The 20,431-nt window shown below is 48.4% G+C and overlaps 1 protein-coding gene across 1 annotated transcript in view; it reads right to left on the bottom strand.

The window, feature by feature from the left end:
- Positions 1-20,431, bottom strand: part of LOC119397615 (patronin-like) — a 52,220-nt gene that overhangs the window by 5,758 nt on the left and 26,031 nt on the right. The window contains 11 exon segments of the mRNA XM_049416615.1: positions 7,436-7,707; positions 8,615-8,742; positions 10,808-10,912; positions 11,066-11,940; positions 12,199-12,540; positions 12,914-13,389; positions 14,220-14,298; positions 15,030-15,082; positions 15,820-15,913; positions 17,663-17,951; positions 17,998-18,061. Of these exon segments, the coding sequence (XP_049272572.1) occupies positions 7,436-7,707; positions 8,615-8,742; positions 10,808-10,912; positions 11,066-11,940; positions 12,199-12,540; positions 12,914-13,389; positions 14,220-14,298; positions 15,030-15,082; positions 15,820-15,913; positions 17,663-17,951; positions 17,998-18,061 (2,777 nt within the window).

The following is a 20,431-nucleotide window of genomic DNA, read 5'->3' as shown; positions in this document are numbered from 1 at the left end:
TCCAGTGATGCTACTGGCTTAGGCCACTTTGGAGCAGCTTTTGGAGCAGGCAAAATTGCGTTTTGGAGCAGCAAAACTAGCTTTTGGAGCAGGTGCTCTGCCTTCAACAATTCATTCTGAGCTGAAGAATTCTTAAAAAACATTTATTTGCGGGGATTACGTATCGACTGTTCACTTGGGCGGCTCCGGACCCCCCCCCCCCCCCCCCCCCCCCGGGGCAGTGCGCAGGCTGTCCCTTTTTAAGCCGCGCAGCAGGGGCCACGCGCACCGCCTGTGCGCAGCACGTGGCGCTATCTCGCCAAGCCGGTGGGCATGGTTCCCACACGTCCCCCCCTCCTCAAAAACAGCATATCCACGGAGTGAATGATGATGAGAGGGCGAAGCTGCGGAGGTTCATCGGTAAACCGTGAATCTTCCGTGAATTCTGCCCAGTACATCATCACTGACGTGAGATCGGGCGCGTTGATACTAAAGGTTCGATGAGAGTTATGACGACTTGCAGCTCACTTTAATTTTACATGTACGCTGTGAATTTTCATTGTTTAATCACGCACAGGAGAAATCGCACACACGCACTACCTTGGAGGTCAAAATCCAGTGCCTATATATACGGGGTCGTCAGTGAACAGTTGTGCAGCGCGAGCGGTCGGTTTTTTCAATCAAGACGCTGCCGCGACGCTGCCTGCGTCGGCGCCGCTGCGCCGCGAGGCAAGATAGGGAGGGGGGGGGGACCGTAGGAGAGGAGAAAGAGGGGGAAGCATGAGGAGAGGAGAGGGAGATCATATCACGTACTGTCGCAGCGCATTGTCTTTAGGGAGCCTTCATGTGTGCACGCCCCCTCCATTTTTAAGACTGGTTACACACTACGACGGGACGAACGGGTGCCGCTATAAGGAGCTTCGCCCCTAAAAGTAATAAACATCGACCACAGCAGCGTCGACATCCGAGCCAACAGCACTCAAGCCGCGGGCAAATGAGTTGTGCACTTTGTGCAAGCAGCACTCTCCTACATCTATGATGTCAGGCTATGCTTCCTGCATCTTTTTTCTGAAGCTTTTCACTGCATTAGGGCCATCTGTAGAAAAGCAAATGACATTTTTCTGCGGGAGGTCCATCATTGCTCTCCGCACTTCACTAGCCAAAATTTCAGAAGTCGCAAAGCCCAGCCGGAAGGAAAGACTGTAGGTGTTCCACAACTCGCTGCATTTTGTTGGAGAAATGCCTAATTACAACATCAAGTTGTTGGCACCTCTGTTCAGGGAGAGGGGTCTCGTCAATGCTAACAGATAAAACCACATCCGGCTTGTTCAGCTCGTCAAGCACAAGTTTCTTGAAATACGGCCCGAGGCCATTACTAACTATGTAGGATGCCTTGAACCTCTTACAACTAAACTGCTTCGCTGTTTCGGAATCTCCAAATAACTTGGGAAACAAGGCAGTTGCTGTGTCGACCCACGAGTATGGGATGCCCTTGAGAGTCATGCCAAGCACAAACAGAGTTTCTGCCTTTGTCACGCGGTCACACTGCAAAACGTTCCATGGACTGCCGAATTCCAAAGTCGGCTGGATCGTTTTCGGCCGCTGCAGCCCACCTGAAGCGTCTCAATGACGACTGGTAGCATCAATGTGCCGTTTCATGGCTGCATGTCGCTTAACTGTTGCTACGCCATGTTGCCTACAGTTGATGCTTTGATTACAAAAAAAAAAAACACAAAACGCAGTTCCTTCGTCCGCTTGACAACACCATATTGATACAGTATAACCTCATTACAACAGACCTTCATAGTGAAGAGGATTTTGGTCTGTTGTAAAGGCAGTATGTAAAATCCAAGTACTGTTACAACAGACTTTCATGTAAACACTGAATGGGTCTGTCATAACCGGAGAGAATTACGAGTCACAAACATGCTCTTATTTTTAACGGGGGACCAAAAAAAATGCGATTTTTGGAAAATCGCATTTTCAGTTTCTGTAGCCCATTTCTATCTGATCCCAAAATATCTTCAATGAAAACTATGTAGAAGTGCTATAAAAAATTTGTTTTGCGTCTGCCGACTTGGCGAAAATTGCGGAAATATAAAAAAAAGCGTTTTTCAACATTATAGCTTGGCAACGGCGCAACTAGGCGCCACCATTTTGGGCTCGTCGTAAAGAGCATTTCTCCACGTTCAAGTTCTCCGTTTCAGCTGGCTCCTCCATTCAGTAACAAGCGTACGAAAAACACGTTTTGGCTGCTTCTGCGGTATTACCGCAGAAGCAGCCAAAACGTGTTAATGCTCGCTTCGGGATCGTCGTCTGCTGCTTGCGCGTCGCGAGGTCGTGGCTGTCGAAAATTGCGCTACTTAGTGACGCGTTCGCACTCGTTCTGTGTTTACGGGTTGATGATAATTTGGAACGCTTTAGTTGGGCAGCTGCAAGCGGAAGCTCAATCATCAGATTACGATATCGCGCCGCACTCGTCGCGAACATCGCAGACGTGCGACTAATAGCGTTGACTCGTTGGACCCGCTGTTCTGTTCTTCTTATCAGCACTTCGAAGCTTATGACGAAGACCACCGCGGGACAACTCCTTGTACTCGCAATCGAGCATGACGTACTTTGAAACATCGGGCACCGCGGCCACGCGCATTGCAACCGAGCTTTCTACTGGATGTCGCGGTTAGGCCTAACTCCGTTCACGGTGCCGATGTACGAGCTAAATCCCAACTTTGCGGGCAAGAACGTCGCGCTAGCAGACATGCGAAAACGAAGAAGCCGTAATGTCCTTCGTCTCAAGCAACGAATCGCATTGCCCGCTGGCTCCTCAGAACCGCGGATGGGCATTTTGCGCATCGGCAGCGGACCCCCCGGCCAAGCTCGCCGCGCAGCGACCGCGCGGAGATGCGGTGGCAGCGGCTCGCAGTTTCGCGTGTCAGCGTCCCAAACGCAACACCAAGCACGCTGCGCACCGTTTTTTTGTCGCTACAGCTAGGCATAGCTGATCATTGACAGACCGGGGATCGGCGGCCTTCGTTCTTAAATCGGTACGTCGATATCCGCGGTGCGCTGCTCCCGTCCCGAAAGTATGCTAAGCGATGTTTGAAGTCGGAAGTTAATGACCGTGGTAGAAAAGTCCGCTCTAAAGGAGTCCTGACCACCTTGCTGGCCTGAAATTTCAGTCAATTATATCCGTATGTCCGTTGTACCAGAATCCGTTGTAAACGAAGCTCAATCAATGGAACTAATACAGAGGTCGGCATAACGCCGCGAATTGGTATGTAATATCCGAATGTCTGTTTAAACAGATCCGTTGTAAAGAGGTTATACTGTATTTTGTCTCCATTTTCATCATTCTCATGGAGAACGTCCGCGTACGTCTGCGTACAGCGCGATGTCGCTCTCAATGGGGGAACCTCATGTAGTTAGTTTCATTTCTGAAAGTCGGAGTACACCCCTTTGGCGCAAGCTTGGCGCAGAATCGCCAAATTGTGAGGAAATGTAGCAGGTTGCAGCAGCCAGGGCACTTTGGCGCAGTCTGGCGCAATTGGCGCAGCGGTAGCATCACTGCTAATCGAATAATTCGATTCGACTTTCGAATACTTCGACAGGACGAATATCTAAAACGCGACAAAGATCAATGGTGCAACTTGGTTTGGGTAGGGTGGCTAAAACGAATGCCAACGCCGCCGCCGCCGTTAGCATTAGTTTAAACTTTAACACATTAGTTTAAAATTTAACGAACGGTTCGTTAAAGTTTCACCGACATCCTGGTTCAAAAGCGAGCGCATGTTGATCTTGAAGGAGATTATGTCATTTCCAGACGTAGAAATACATAATGGGCAAAAAACAGCGCGCAGACGGACGGGACGAAGAAAGGGATATACAGAACAAGCGCTGTTACTCTCAACTGTGGTTTATTAGGCATATGCAAATTATTTATACACAAATGATAAGCATCAAGAACATGCGCAGAGGAGCTGGCAAGGTACCTTAACAAGGAAAAAAAGAAAAGAAAACTGCTTTTTAACATCGTGATGAGACTGCCCGTCCGTCTGCGCGCTGTTTTTTGCCCATTATGTATCACCAACTAGCCCAACTTTCAGTCCTGCTGTAGAAATACACATGAGAAAACTGTCCAGTCCTTCACAACTTCGCTCCCGATATGAAGGCACGGACTTCTTGCGTAGTTTGGTCGCATATGCCGCAAGCACGTGAAACGACCTCACTTTGGCCTGCGAAACCCTCGGTGATTGGCTTTGCATGTAAAGATTTGTTCACGCTGGGCAGTCGTCGCTACCGCACCGCACCACTAGTTCAGAGACTCGCTACCAAGTTGACCTCCCTGCCTCTTCCTTTTCATCTATTTCTCTCTCGCTCTCTCTCCCATCGTTCCGGCGCACAGTTATAATGCTGCTGTGAATGGACGCTCGAAGACTTTTGGGCCCGGAGCACCCATGGCGATGAAGCACACCATTACCGTTGTCAGATGAGCCATGTTACGCAACCATAGGCGAAAAGAAAGACTAGCTACCGTACACCCCTCTGTTAGGAGGTTAGGAGTGGCGCTGCTGACTGGAATGGCGGCTCTTCTATCAACATGCCTGCGCGCCAATAAAAACTGAAACGAAAACCACTCCCGAACAAGTGCTCAATGAAGCTGTCAGCACGCGGTAGCGTCCCTGATTTTTCATTTCTCTTGCCGTACGTAACTGGCGGCACATATTTCGTGTAAAGATATACTATTCGATATTCGATTCGATATTCGATATTTTTGGCCACTATTCGGCAATATTCGATTCGAATTCGATTCGATAATAAATTTCACTATTCGCACACCCCTACAAATTACCTATATAAGGAACTTTTTGGTAATCCCCTTCAGATTTTATATAGCAGGGTTAGATTGTATTTCATCTTGATTATGGCTTTGTACGGTTATTCTTATATCATAGTTCACAGCACTAGAGGTTCTTTTTACACAATTTTAGCTGGGAGAATGTCATATTCTTTTTTGATGCTGACCCAGAAACTGCTTTGTACACCACCATATTGGCTCCCACAGAACACTATGCATTAAAAATTATGCAAATCTAACATATATTGTAAAATCTCGGTAAAGCAACGCTTTTGTGGGGTAGCTGCTTATATGCAATAAAAAACTGGCTCTCAAAGTCAAAAGTTGCAGTAAGGCTACTTCAACACCACAGCCTAGAGGCCTCAATTACAGTGCGTCATATAAACATGTATAACCTCTCCTAAGAAGTCCTTGTATACAGTCAAACCTCGTTAATACGTACCCGCTTTAAACGTACTAACGGTTAAAACGTAGTTGCGACGAATCCCTGACCGAGTCCCATAGAGCCCAATGCATTCGCTGACCGCTTAAGCCGTAGTGGTTCGCCCTATGCCTACCGGTTAGTGCCAACTTTTTCTGCCATAAACTTTTACTGCACCGCTTAAATTCTCGACGCCACAATGTGCCGCCAAAGGTTTTACGTCTTATCTAGGAATACGGAGATCAGTCGATCACCGATTCAGACTTCCACGCGATTGCGGCAACGCCTTTGCACCGGGAAAGAACGAAGGCGATGCGGCGGCCACCGACGAACGTGCCAGCATGACTTATCGCCGACAACCTTATCAAAATAAGTATCTTCAGCTATCTGCCCGGGCACGCGTGCAGCACAGCGCTGCTTTAAGCCTACTGCACGCTTTTACTTCGCGACAACCTCAACGCGCTGGGCCGCCGATCGCTGCCGCCTCGTGCGGGGCTGTCTTCAAGCGCGCACCGCTTTGTAGAAACGAAAGCAGATCGCTGTTGCGGAGTTGAGCGTTGCGGGTCGCGGACGCCGCGAAACCTCGCTGCATTGACGCTATCACGCTAAACGCACGCGTACGGTACAGCAAGCGTAGCGCTGTTGTAACCATACTGCACGCTTTTATTAGGCGACCACCCAACGCGCCTCCGTCCGCTGACAGGACCGCTACAGCGTCGCGGAGGAAGCTTGACATCGCTGCGTTAACCGAACAAGCTACTCGCCGCATCTGTGCACGGTCTGGAACGAAGTGGGCACGAAGAACACTCCCACGACTGAGGCGCACGTGCGGTACAGGAAGCGGCCCGATAGTGACGGCGTACGTGAGCCGAGCAGGCGACGCGCTGCACGCAACTACCCAGAAGACGATCGACTCCACGCGGCCGTATCGCGTGTCAGTTTTCGTTTAGTAGCAGATTGCGGTACAGGCGCATACACATATATCGCGGAATGCAGACACTGTCCGTTTTGTCGCTATGTGGGTCACTGCGTATCCCGGACCCTTCAATAGTTTCGAAATGCTCTTTGGCGTGGCGGCCACCGCGCGTTATCGGGCGGTCGTGCGAGAGTGCTAGGATCTTTTCTCCACTTTGGCAAAAAGAAAGAAAAGGCTTTGCGATGGGTACTTTAGGCAATATTTGCTGTGGCACTCTATTTCTTTGCTGGCGGCGATGGCGTACGCCATGAGAGGCAAGTTTGTACATGGTGGTTAATGCGTACTACCGTTTAGTGCGTAGTTATGCCGCGTTCCCGGCAGGTACGTATTAACGATGTTTCACTGTAGCGGGCTAGTTGGCTATTCATTATTGAATATGGCAGCACACACCGAATACATACACAGAACACATAAGAAATGAGCACCGGTGCTGTTAGCAGCCCTTGTGTTCAGCTTGCTTCTTAAAGGGGTGGTGCCATCAAATTTCGAGGCTATAACAAGCCTGTTGTGGGTTTCCTCTGTATGCAAAGACATTCCACACGAAGGGTCGGACACTGCAAACGTTTAGAACATATTTTAATTCACTTCCAAAGTGTACCTAAATGCCCATTCTCCCAATCGAAACCCATCGCTAGCGCGCCAACACTGACGTAGATCTGTAGGATGGTCAACGAAAGTTGTAGTGACGTCACACCAAGTCTGCTGCAGTAACGTGAGTGACCTCCGGACCTCCGCCACTTCCGCAACGTACGTACCGGCTGTAGTGAACTAGAATATATTCTAATTCACTATAGTACCGGCAAAGCATCGGTTGCTACATTGCTCGCCGAGTTTCGATCGCTTCCTGGCTAAGTGCGTCACAGCCTTGTGTGGTTACGTGACCACGCCTCCTACACTTCTATGTCACTGCCCAATCTCGGTGCCCAAAAACCGAAACCGAAAGTTGTCCACATCAAAAGGCGATATTACATTATTTAGCGAGAATACATGAATCTTGGTGCGTGCATCATGCTTCCTAGACCTATAGGAAACGCTTACAGCAAAGAATGCGCAAGCCACAATTTAGTGGCACCACCCCTTTAAGTGTATTGTCCTTCCTTTCAGTGTGTGCTGCCATATTCCATTCCAAAACCTTCAGCCTTCAAATTGTGCACAATCTATCGGACAACCCAAATGCAATGAAGCAGGCATACAGTGACCTTACCATCAAGACTGGTATGAGAGCCGCGCTGCAACGAACATGGCCCAAGGTGCACCGACTTGGGTCGCGGTCGCGAAGAAGACCGCGGCTTGGCACTGCTGCGTGTGAGCGTAGCACCGCCATCGCCGCCACGCAAGCTCATGCTGCTGCCACCATGAACTGCAGCGTCCTTCTCAGCCTCTTCTTGGGCCTTGCGCTGCCGGTACTGCTCGAGGATCATCTGTCGCCTCTGCCGGTCCTCCTCACGTTTCCGTGCCTGCTCCTCACGTCGCAACCTGCAAGTGGTTGAACACTTCCTGCGTTAGTACTTCTGGAAGTATACAATGATCCTGAATAACTTGATGTAACTACGCAGTCAGAGCTACGGGGGGCAGAACCACCGCACGTGTATCAGTACGTGCAAGTAGTCTGAAAGTGCTCGACATCACCATTGCTATTGATGGGCTTTTTCTAAAGAAGTCATCAACAAAAGTCCATCATGATCCTCTCTCGGGCAACTCCTTTTGGCGCTGCAGCTAGTCAAAGATGAATTATTTAAAGAATCGCATTGAGGCTGCATTGAAAGCATTCAGTCAAGCTGTAACCTCAACATTTGGTATACAGATTGGCCATGTTTTCACCTAATCAACTCTTGTCGGTTAAATCAGAAATTTGGGGGATATGGCATGTAGGTAGACATTCACCTACAGGTAGGTATCCACCTATAGGTAGATATTCACGTGCTGTCACCCTGCTCAGTGCCCTCCAACCTATCAATCAAATCGGTGATGAAAACAGGCTTATTATGAAAATGACGGTGCTCGACATTCCAAGAAAACATGTGGGCTACAACATAAGACATAGTAGGGGCCTCCAGATAACTTTTGAGCACGTTGGACTCTTTATAGCACGACCCAGAGCAAACTGCATGAGCGTCTACGAATCACACCATGTTTAAAGATGTGGTGTCAAAATATATTTTGTCACTACCCATCGTGTTTTCTGATGCAAGACATTAAAGCAACAAAAATTGGCACAAATTTCAAGAAGTTGAAGGAAACATCAGGCAGTAATTCTAGCAAGATTGTACACCACATACTGCACAATGAGGATTTTACATGTGTCCTGAGCGGTCTTTAAACAAAAATAATGCAATGAATAAAAGCATTAAGAACACTGAGGAAAGAATAAAAGGACACTGACTGCTCCTGCATTCGCTTGACAGCGTTTCGCTGCTCCTTCGCAACCCTGGCCGCCTCCTGTTCCTCTCTCCTTCGCAGTGAGACCAGCATCATCATCTCCTTGCGCCGCTGCATCTCAGTCTCCGCCTCCTGCACAGCACGCAATATAGCAATGGGATTATTCTAAAGCTGAAAGGTATATGATTGCCGCGACGTCTAGGAAAACCTCAGATGCCACATGAAAATCCTGGTGAATTCAATTCATTTCTGAAGAGAAAGTGATTACAGTAGAACCCCTGTTACGTTCCTCACTGCTGCGTTTTCCCGGCTGTTACGTCGTTTTCCGCCGGTCCCGGCATAGCTCCCATAGGATACAATGTATTGGGAACCCCGCTGTTACGTCGTAACTGTCGGACCGTTCCCGTATGATACGTTGCGAAGTGCGCTCGGAGCCGACCGAGTGACTACCAAAGAGAGCGGCCATGGTGCATTTTCATGCAGTTTGGCCTCGTTTGACCGTAAATTAGCCGCATGAGAGGCGCAAGCAACAGAATCTTTCAATTGATGCAAACAAAAGCATGGCCTTCGAGATTCAAATTGCAAAGATGGCGTCTATGACGTAACTGCTCGAAAGCAAGGCCTTCGAGATTGGCATTTACTATTGACAAAAGCATAGCCTCTGAGATTTGTATTGCACAAACATGGCGTGTATGACGTAATTGCTTGCGAAAGCAAGGCCTTCGAGATTGGCATTCACTTCTGCCATCGCGTTGGCGTAGACTCATCATCATCGTTATTTGTCGGAGAACGGGAGGAGTTCGAGCTGGTTGGACCTCGCGTGGTCGTGCGTGCGGTTCGTGGTCGGACTCGCCGCGCCGGTCGTGATTGCTTGTGCTTAGTTTTCATGCCTACAGCTGTTGGTGTTAAAAAAATCAATACGTTGATTACATTTCTGTGGATGAGGCCGTCCTAAGCTCCGCGTTTCTATCCATCGACTAGATCGCGGCTGAGCGCGCCAATTTTCGTGCTGCTCGTAAGAATTGAAATAAAATTCTGTACCACTAAATATTTTGCCGTTTTTCCTGTTTTTCGGCTCTTACGTTTCCCGTCTCTTACGTTTATTTCCTACGGTCCCTTCAAAACGTATCAGCGGGGTTCTACTGTATATTTTGACGAAGGAAAATAAAGATGAATGAATATACGTTCAGGTTCATTCTCTGGTATCATTCATTAGGATCACTTGAGGCAAGATGCTTTTTAGACAACTGACTCTTAAGTGCACAGCTCAAAACATCAAGAGGTTGCGGGTGACAAAACCACACAATGCAGGTAAAAAATTGGTGCTCTGAAAGGCAACAGCTGCCTTGATACACTCTGTACATTTCTCTGCTCCCCTGGTCAAGTGTGGCCATGACAGTCTGGCTTCACGTGTAACGTCTTCCCGCATGCATAGTGCAGAAAGTAGTGTTGTCCTGATGTTTTGGAGACCCACTGAAGTAAGAAGCCAATGCAAGGCTGCTTGGCCACCTCTGTCTACAATGTTCACTGCTGCAATGTTGTGATAGCAAGTGTTTGCAATCACCGAATGAGCAACTAAGATCTGTTCAAGACTTCCGTGCCCAAGTGACAGCATGCTCGTTAATTTGATAAGAGAACGTTTACCGTAATTTATACAACCGATAAAACTGCGAACACTACCTTGTGTAGTTGTCCAACATGTCACTGTTGATATCAACCAGACACCACCTTCGGGAGGCACTGCAATTTATTTTAAATTTAGAAGTAGGATGAGTAGCATTCAACTGATTGCATGTTTTCGGTCTGCTTAGTCTGCAACAGCAAAGTTGCTAGCACGACATGTCGTATGACGGTTGTTAAGCAGATAAATCTGTTTGCCATCACCCCACCCAAAACTGCATCAATCGACGATCACTACAACTCCGTGATAGCGTGAGCAATTTGGCAGAGCCAAATCGTTGGTAGCTGTGACGACCACAGCAGTTGTAGAACGATGGAAATCACTGTGTCTCCCCCAAGTGAGAGTCGTGATACGTGAAACAGCCTTCATTTCTTGACTAATTCTGTGACATTCCTGGATGAACCTGTACCAACTAGACAGCAGGTCATACCCAAAAGTGTCTTACTGTCTGCTGCTGCCTGCAATTCTCCCTATGCTTAGACTTGTAAAGAACAAAGAACTGTGGCTGTCACTCACCGGGTCAGGATTCACCAAGTCAGCCCCTATGACAAAACCAACGCCTAATGGCCCATGGGAGGTTCTTGGTTCTCTGATGGGCGCTGTTTGATGAGTTCTCAGAGCCTGCATAAGCAAAACAAGGTTTCCGTCACTCCATCTCCTGAACCAACTTCCAAATTTCTTTCGAGTAATTCCAGCATAACATTTCACAAAGTAACAATAGGCTCTTGCAATAGAAAGCTCACACTCCTAAGCTGAGAACAGACATGCATTTACCTTTTGTGCTTCCTGTAGATGCCGCCGTGAGGGTACCATTGCTGAGCCCAGACTCCGGCTTTGCGATTCTTGGACGGAGCTTCGGCTTTGGTTTTTGGGTTGCTGGTCATCAAAGCTGATAAAAAAGCCCGCTTCACTGCCCTCATCGGCTGGTTTGGTCTGATTCCTTGCTGGCTGTTGGCTTTTGGAAACGCGGTACGTCTTGCCGAATTCGACGCTTCGGGGCTGTGAAGCTAGGCTGCCCATCGACAGATTCTCAAGGCTTCGGCAAGCTGCTCCTCCACGGCAGGCGCTGGCGGTGTCCGCGATGGGCATTGAGATTCGGGTGTGGTGTGCGGCAGCAGTCACCTGCTCTGTACTAACTGTGCAAGGTGCTTGGAATGGTGGTGGCAGTGGGTGCTGTGTTGCTGCTGATGCTGCTGCTGCTGTTGCAGAGGCTGTTGCGGTTGCTGCTGAGATGGCATTGAAAAAACTGGCATAGCCCACTTGCTGCATGGCGGCAGCGGTACCATTTTGGTAGTAAGGCGGCTGGTACGCAAATTCGTTCTGGCCTGAGGGATAGACCATGTAGCCCGGGTCCACCAGTGCAGCAGCTGGGGCCCCCCAGCGCATGGGTTGCTCCGCAAGTGTGACCACAGGAGGGCCCCACTGCCCTCTTTGGCTGCTGTGGCGGCATGATGGGCGCCATCGGGTATTCCCACTGACGTCGTTGATGTGGCTGCTGCAGCTGCTGCTGCTGTGGCTGTTGCTGGAATGGCGGCGGTCGCACCACCTCGGTGAGGTAAGGTTGGGGGCAGCGTGCGCAAATGAGGGCAGGCTCTGAGGCTGCCCACCATCATTGTCACTGTGCAGGAAGAATTCTCCTGAGGCTGTGGCTGCAATGGCATGGCCTGGGGACCGTGCAGAAGGTTCTGAATGGCCTGCTGCTGTTTGGTGATGCGCGAGATGTCGGCCTGCAGAACAGTCAGTTCCGTGCTGAGTTGCTCGATGGTGTGGTGCTATCGTCGAGGTCCACGTCGTCGCTTTGAGGGGATTCCTCCACGGGTTGTGGGCTGCCGTTCTGCTGCAGCCACTTTTGCTGGGGAAGCTCAGAGTCGACGCTGTCGGCAAAGGCATCCTCGGTCAGTGTTCGCCAGACGACTCGTGCGTGCTGCCACCACCTTCGGAGACTCTGCTGTCGCCGCGTGCAACAGCTTGCAAGAAAGCTGCCTTGCCGACCTTCTGTCGCTGCCTTTTGACACGGTCTTCCATACGACGCTTCTCTTGTTCGATCTTACGCCGCCTTTCTTCGAGTTTTAATCGCACATTGTTTAGCTGCGCTGCCAAAGGCGATGAACTGTCCTCCGTGCTCCTGTTTTCCTCACTGTCTGCAGCAGCTTGCTGGCCACGTGGTTGTCGACGGTGACGACTTACTGGCCGTCGGTTGGCGTTGTCTTCCGCTTTTCGGGAGGCAACCGATTCCCAGAGCCATCCTGCTGCATGTAGACAATGTTGATGCTTGACGGTGCCTTGCCAGAGTCTGTGGTATCCTTCATTTTCGATAGCTGCGCAAAACTTATAGTCTGAGCTGCCTTCTTTGTTCGTTCCCTGTGTTCGGCGAAACATGTCGGTCTCGAACGGGTCCGTCATTTCTAGAGCCGCTTTCTCACCAGAAAATTGTACATGTGCGACAGGGACGACTCGCGCCGAAGTGGGTACCCTGCCTGTTTCTGCAACCCTCCTCCCAACTGGTCGTAGTAGGTTTCCAGGGTCGAAGGCTTCTTTGTTTCGCTCTCCGATGCAAGCCTACTCGTCGTCCTCCGCACGGGAGAGCCTCCATAGATGTCCGTCTGCGACGTGCTACGGCTCAGTGCCGATGGCTGGAACAGGTCCGTTCTGGAAGAGTTCCTCCGCAATGGCGAGCCAACGTCAGACTTCGAGGCACTCCTGTGCAGAGGAGAAGCGTGTTCCGAGCCGACGAGGGGTGCTGCGCGACCCACTCCGATGAAGGGGAGATCCCAGCTGAGCGGGAGGTGCTCCTTCGAAGGCTCAGGTTTCCGCTTATGGATGATGCTCTGTGGGCCGGAGACCCCTGCTCCTCCGCTTCGCGCACTCGATGCATTGCTTCGTGCAGGCTCCGCGCGGGGGACTGGGGCGTAGGTGACGAGCCTAGTGAGGCGTCTTCACCGCGCTCCAGGTACTTTGCGACATCACAGTTATTTCTCTCCTTGGGCTCCCGCAAGCGTGCCGGCAGAAGAGGGTCCATGGCCTCACTTGAGTGCCGTCGCAGAGAGGAGCTTGGCCTCCGGTTCGATAGAAATGCATCGTCTTCGTCTGAGCGACACCTGCGAAAAGAAGTGATTGCTCTGGAGGGCCACATGAGACAGTAAGAACAGGCATTCGAAAGGAACCATAGTGGACAAAATTCCATTACTATCCTAGGACGTTACGCCACACACACAAAATAGATGCTTAATAATGTACTTCTCTTTTCCCGGCCATTCTGTACAATCCTCTCAGAAGCCATGCTGACAAAGGCTTAATGTTCAACTCTTCACAAAACCAAGTTCCACACAAGTGAGATCATAATAAATTCACATTGCTATGCCTGCCAATTCTAATCATCAAGCCACTGATCACACAAAAGTTCTCAGCACAATAAGTGCATGTCTACATGTCCAGAATTTGATGAAACTGACAGAAAACCAAATGCCAGCTTCTAATGTTGCTAGGTTGTTCTAAAACAACATGCACTGTTTACGATCATCATCATTAGATAATACCAAACACACCACATGCAACAGTAACTTTGCAGTGAAATCAGTATGCCAAAAAAATTAGGTGGTGTCCCTCCCCAAGCAAGTACCAGTGCATAGATAAACAGCCACGTAACTGTTTATCTCATAAAAAAGCTTGAATTTTGTCTTCTCACTCAACACGGATAGGGCTCCATTATGACAAATAAAAAACATAAAGGCCACATGATGGTTGGGTAAATGTTCTCCGAAATAAGCGCATTCAATCAACCATTCCCTTCAGTATTCGAGCAACAGTGCAGACGACACAATATATTTGCATTTTTCTCATAATCTGTGCTGTTTTAATGATCTGACATAATTCCAATTAGCATTTCACATTTGTACAGCCAGCGAGGCAATCGGTGAAAAGTCGTTACCTAGGTGACGAGCTCAGCTGGTCCGAATCTTCATCCTCCCGGGCAGAAGAGCGTGAAACACGAGTGACAGGCTTCGCACCTGCAATCCAAAACCATGCTCACAACGGAGTAAAAGATTCATGAAAAGCGATTTCCTCTTACAACCATATAAAATGCCCTGCATTGTGAATGCTGAATATCAAGTCGCAAATGCAAATGCATGATTGAGAAGAGCTGTTTTTAAGGCACTGATCCCGACCCTTTTCCGTTCACACCTCAAAACCACTGCCTCCCTTCCCCTATGAATCAAAGCCCTGCTTCCTTTATCGAAGGCAACGAAGCTTCTAGTGCAGCCTTCCTATACCATGCAATAGTGTCTAAGGCAGTGAAGGAGGTTATAGAATACCACAGTTCATTATCCCTTTGTTATTGTAAGTATCTGGGTGCCACAATCAACATATGATCAGGCAAGCAGAGTCTGGACTATTGAATGGCATGCTGTAATATGTCCGAAACCTTGATCATCCTCACACAGTAGATTCTCAGTAAACAGAAATCTCTTAAACAGAATCGCTGGTTAAGTGGAACAACTGCTTCTGATATGACTGGTCTCTTACTTTAATTCCACACCCTGTCCATGTCTCAGTAAATGGAATTCCTGTTAAGTGGAACATATTTTCCTGGTCCCTTCAGGTTCCGTTTAATAAGAGTCTACTGTATACCAAGCGAATGGGACTGATGGGTGTTACCAGGAAGCTGTCCGAATTATTGGTCGGCACCGTTATTCCATCATTCATGCCACTGTCCAGTGCGAAACTCGGGTGCACTCACCTTGGCTCAGCCTCCGCACACCTTCTGGCCACGCTCCATTGTGCTTTGTTTGGCTGATGAAGGGAAACGAGAAGTGGTCACACAATTAACTTTGCACGTCCACAACCAGACCACACTTCTGAACAATCGCTGTGCAAGTGTACATAGGTGGCAAGCTTTTACACATTGGCTACTGTGCCAAGGCACTGAAATTCTCACTAAATCTTTGAACAATTTCTGCTTCATATACACAAACTTATATACACCATATACACCAATGAAAAAGGCTCATTTCTGCCAGAATATATTCACCGACAGGGTGGGAAGTTGGAGTAGCGTAGCTGGGGAAGGGGGGGGGGGTGTCTAACCCCTACAATTTTGCATGTATATATAGACATACACATACAAACACACGTGCAAACATACATAAAGAGGGTTAACCCACCCCCACTACCAAAAAAACTATTTCTGGCCCAGATAAGTTGCTTCAAAATGCTGCACAAGCAACACAGGCATCAATGAACGCTGAAAAAGCAAGAAGTGCACCTTCTAAAACTATTCTGAATCATACATACTGTTGCTTAGTAAATACGGCTCAAGGCCGTATTTACTAAGAAATTCTGCTGTGAGAAGCAGGACCATCATGCTCTTTGAGCTACCGGCAGCTCAACTAGCATGATGGTTATACTTTCACTGCTTTAGCGAATTAGCAAAAAATGAACAACCCCAAATATTCTCATTCCAGAATGCAATGCAGAGACTTTACCATAGTGAACAGAGGGGGAGAAGAGTAAGAGAAAGGCATCCTTACTTGTGGTCATCAGGCGGACACAAATCTGGAATGTGGCTACAGGAGTTCTGCAGGGCACGTGCCTTGCGCAGGGACTCCCCTCGATGCCGAGCCGCTACACGCAACAAACGAACGCAAATTGAATTGCGAAACATAACTCTGACGAGAACCGACGCACCACCATCAATTTACGAAAAGAAAGAATAAGGACTCGAGCAAGCAAGAACTGATTCAACACACAGCATGGCTAGTTGTACACCTCTATACCAAAATCACCAGCACAACGGAGGATTCGTAATGTCTCGGCTACATTACAAGCTTTACAGTGCATGACATTGACAACCAAGTTATCGTCTACATAGTATATTTTAAAGTCCTAAGTCCTAAGCAAAGAAGTTCTTCTGTTTTTGTAAAAAATAATAGCTACATTTACTTCATGATGCTAACATTTCTGAAAGCCCAGTTAAGGTCAGGTATATGACATAGGGTACTGCACCTGTGCATACCTTTCTCGGTAAATGAAGCTTTATTAATATGGCATCTTTCCAGTGACTCGAGGCTTCGCTTAAGGGTATCCTAATGTACAACTTGTCAGGAGACAGTAATGCCGCCTGTAACAAGTAGCCGTCTTTAGAATACCGAGCCTAGGCCTCTGACACATAAGATGTGCCAAACACAAACTGATAATTCGCATACCACCCTTGACACCTTGCATACCACTCTCCTCCCTCACCAGCCCTACTGGTCAAAGTGGATCATTCTCTAAACACCCAATACTTGAGACCTGAGCCATGATAACATAATAATTATGTCGTTATTCTCTTCCCTCGCCTGCTTTACCAGTAGTATTTGCAGTGCTTCATTCATGCTGTCTCTCTAGTTTTCGGCACGAGATGACTGCCTGTATTTCCCTATCGCAAGGTTGACAACTGAGATAGTTGGAACGGTTTCGTTTTAGAATGAAGGAATGCAAACAATCTTTGACGTTTTTCAAGCTCTATCATCATCGTCGGTATTATGTCGACTGCTGGATGAAGGCCTCTCCTAACAATCTCCAACTCACCCTAGCCTGCGCAAGCTGATTCTATTTTGTTCCTGCGAACTTCTTAATTTCGTCACCACACCTAACCCTCTGCTGTCCTCTGCTACACTTCCCATTTCTTGGTATCCATTCCGTCGCTCTCACTGACCACCAGTTAACAGTCCTGCGCATAATGCGCAGGAATGTTATTTTGCTTGCTAACTAGACTGTTGGCTATCCCGCTTTGGTCTATGACACACTCTGCTGTTTCCTACCTCGAACCTTTAGTACCTGCAATTCTTTTTTCCATCACATGCTGTGGGTCCTACTTTTTCTCAAGTTTCTTTGTTACCGTCAAAGTGTCAGCCCCTATGTTAAAGTGGGAAATGCAATGGTTGTACACTTTCTGCTTAAGGGACAGTGGTAAATTGCCTGCAATGATTGGGAATGTCCGCCGTATGCACTCCGGTCCACCCTTATTCTTCGGTGAATTTCCTTTTCATGTGGAGGCTCTCATGTTAGTAGTTGCCTAGGTATACATACTCTTGCACATTTCTAAATGCTGGTTGCTAATTTTAAACCCTTGTTCTTTCGCCAAACTACACCACGCACTAAGAACAAAAATGTGCCGCAAACAAACCAAGCATAGGACACGAGCAACAAGACACGAAGTACCAATAGCAATGACCTCATCACCGCTTCAATTGAACAAGAGAGCCCACAGTTGACACGGCACATTTCAAACAGGATGGTCTTACCCTGTAGTGTGTTCTCGGCATTGGGCGGGTCATACCCGCTCCCGGCCGTCGCACGCACTTGGCTGGCCGGATCTCGAACACAAACATGAGATCGGCGAGAGAGCGAGAAGGTTTTGCCGGATGGAAGGGTGCACAAAGAGCACATCTTCCACCGTGCAGGACGAACACGTCATGCGCAGGTGCGCGTCGCAGAAGCGCTGGCTCAGCTGAAGGTTGTAGAGCGAGTCAGCCAGCTGTCGCCCGGCAGGCACAGTCGTGCCAGGGCAATGCTGTGGGCAGTAGAAGCTGAGCAGCGCGGCCAGCGCACAACCGTCGCTCAGGTCCGCCAGGTCTTGAAGCATGGGCGGGCCCCGGCAGGCGCTGTCCGGGCCCAGCTCGTCCTCAATGCGGTGCCGCTTTTCACAGAGCACTTGTTCAAACCAGAGCGCGCCGCATCCTCCGCGTCGACGGGAACCTCCTCCGGTATCCGACAGCTGAAAACCGTCTGTGAAACACAGAGTGTTCTATAGGTGCTGCAATTCAACAATAAATTGCAGACACGTAAGCTCGCTTTTAAGAATGGAACGCAATAGCGTTTCAGGCACCGTTCGCATTGCCTTCCAATTCGCTTGCAAAGCCTTGCTTCTCGATACACCTTAGCCGTCCCATCAGGAAAGCAACATCTTCGAGTGCGATGTTTGCCGTTGTAGACTCTCCTAGGGCACCTACTGCAAGTAGACCTGCTAAGTATTCAGTACGCCATAATTCACCATTTTGCAAAGTAGCCAGGTACCCACTACACATATGTAAGGCAATATGTGCACCTTAGTGATGCAGAACTATCGGTAAATTGACTATCGATAGTATCGATAGTTTCTTTGAAACTATCGATAGTGTAAACAACTATCGATAGTACTATCGATAAACTATCGATAGTCGAATCGGTAGTACCATCGGTAATATTACTAGCGATATTACTGCCACGCGTGTTAATTTTTGATGTATTCAGGTTTCACCCACAGACTGTTAGTAGTGTTTGACGCAGGCCGTGCCGCATTGTATTGAAAGCTTCGCGATTGTTTGACATTTAAGATTACGCGCCGACGCGAATATGCAAGTTTATTCGAGAGTTTACGCGAGCACCAGCGATAACGCTGGAAGGTTTGATGACTGATGTATAAAAACACGAAGCGTTCCGCCGATCATCAGATTACTCGACAGCCGGCGACTGTTCTCGCCGCTATCGGTGCGCAGCGTGTATCGCTTGTATTCTGAGTTTGATTTTCTGGGCACAAGTTCGACCAGAGCTTCGTATTTTCGTCTTGCTGCAGCATCTTTGCCGTCACAACCACGTGAAAAACTATCCATAGTGGTGCTAATAACGATGATCAAATTGCCAAAATATTCGCGATAGCCTACTATCACCTTCGCTTAATTTATGAGCAATTTTGGCGAGAGAAATTATTTGCGCAGTGAAAAGGCGGCATATGTCCATCAATAAATCAATATTTAAAAGCAACCAGTTACATCTTACAAATAACAAACTTAGTTCTTGATAATTTTTATTGGAAATCGTCAAATGCAAAAAGTCACAGTTTCGCCGCAAGGCCGAAGCAATGAATGCGATAGCAAGAAACTAATGTATATGAGTGAGGCTCGCCAATGGATACTCTCAGTTTGAACAGCGCTCCTGTTGCAAAGGCGGCCGAAGCAGCGAAGGAAACTAGCGTGCTTCAAGTGTCGAGCTGTGACACTTGATAGTTCGCACTCATCTTCAGTTTGTTCGTTTAGCGGTGTCCCTTGAACTCGAGTGGCTTTCGTACGCTCCGTAACATGAGCGCGGACATCACGGTGAAAGCGTGAAACATCCCTCTTCCCCTCAGCACAAGAAAACCGCGCGAGCAGACAGCGGAAGGGCAAGGTTCTCCCTGCGCAAGTATAAGAAGCAAGCGAGCTCGCCAACGACTTTTAAATGCGCCTGTCGCGCTCTAACGCCATCTCGCTGGTAATGAAGAAACGCTTAAAGCGCAGCCGTTCTTTTGCGTTTCCGCTTATTGCGCTTCCGCTTATAAGTACAGCCGTTTGCGCTTATAAGCGCAAACGCTATAAGCGCAGAGTCCGTCCAGCGGTAAAGGGTGTGTATATAACGCTCGCCGTTACCTACGTGGAGGATCTGCGTTCGTAGTGGCTAGCGCCACTCGCTGCGGAGGAAGAGGTCCCTGGTTCGATTCCGCGCTTCGTAAGCAGTTTTCTGAATTATTTTCTTTGGGGCTTTTATATATATATACATACTTATACATATACGGTGCATGACGGCGGCGATGGCGACAGCAAAATCCAGCCGAGACTGTCCATACAATTGCTATCGCAGTAATGTAACCTGAAGCCGCGCAGTTCCACCCCATTAACGGCTTCCTTTCCGATACAGCTGAAGAGTTTGACTTTATGACCATGTGTCAGCAAAGCACTCTGGTGAAGAACACAAGCATGTCAACTTTCTTGCTCTTAAGCCTGCTCCTCCACACCAAATTTATTCTGCAATGAGTTCGCGCTGTTGATTTATCGATAGTACTTACTATCGATAGCACTATCGATAGTATCTTTTACCATCGATAGTTCGATAGTGACTCAGCTATCGATAGTATCGATAGTACCATCGATAGTTCTGCATCACTAGTGCACCTACATAGCCCCCACATTGTTGGTACTGCTGGATGATGACGACGAATTATGAGCCTTTGTAATATCTGGTCAGCTTTAAAGAACGTTGCTTGCAGATGCTACTTGAGGAAAATGGAGTGTCTCCATTAACACTGATGCTGGCATTCTGACAACCGAGGGTTCAATCTTTTCTATCTTCTCTAACAAAGTAATA

The sequence above is a fragment of the Rhipicephalus sanguineus genome, chromosome 6 (assembly GCF_013339695.2).
Source record: "Rhipicephalus sanguineus isolate Rsan-2018 chromosome 6, BIME_Rsan_1.4, whole genome shotgun sequence".
Classification (NCBI taxonomy): Eukaryota; Metazoa; Arthropoda; class Arachnida; order Ixodida; family Ixodidae; genus Rhipicephalus; species Rhipicephalus sanguineus.
The sequence above is the reverse complement of the archived record's forward strand: the minus strand, read 5'-3'. Positions and strand labels throughout refer to the sequence as shown.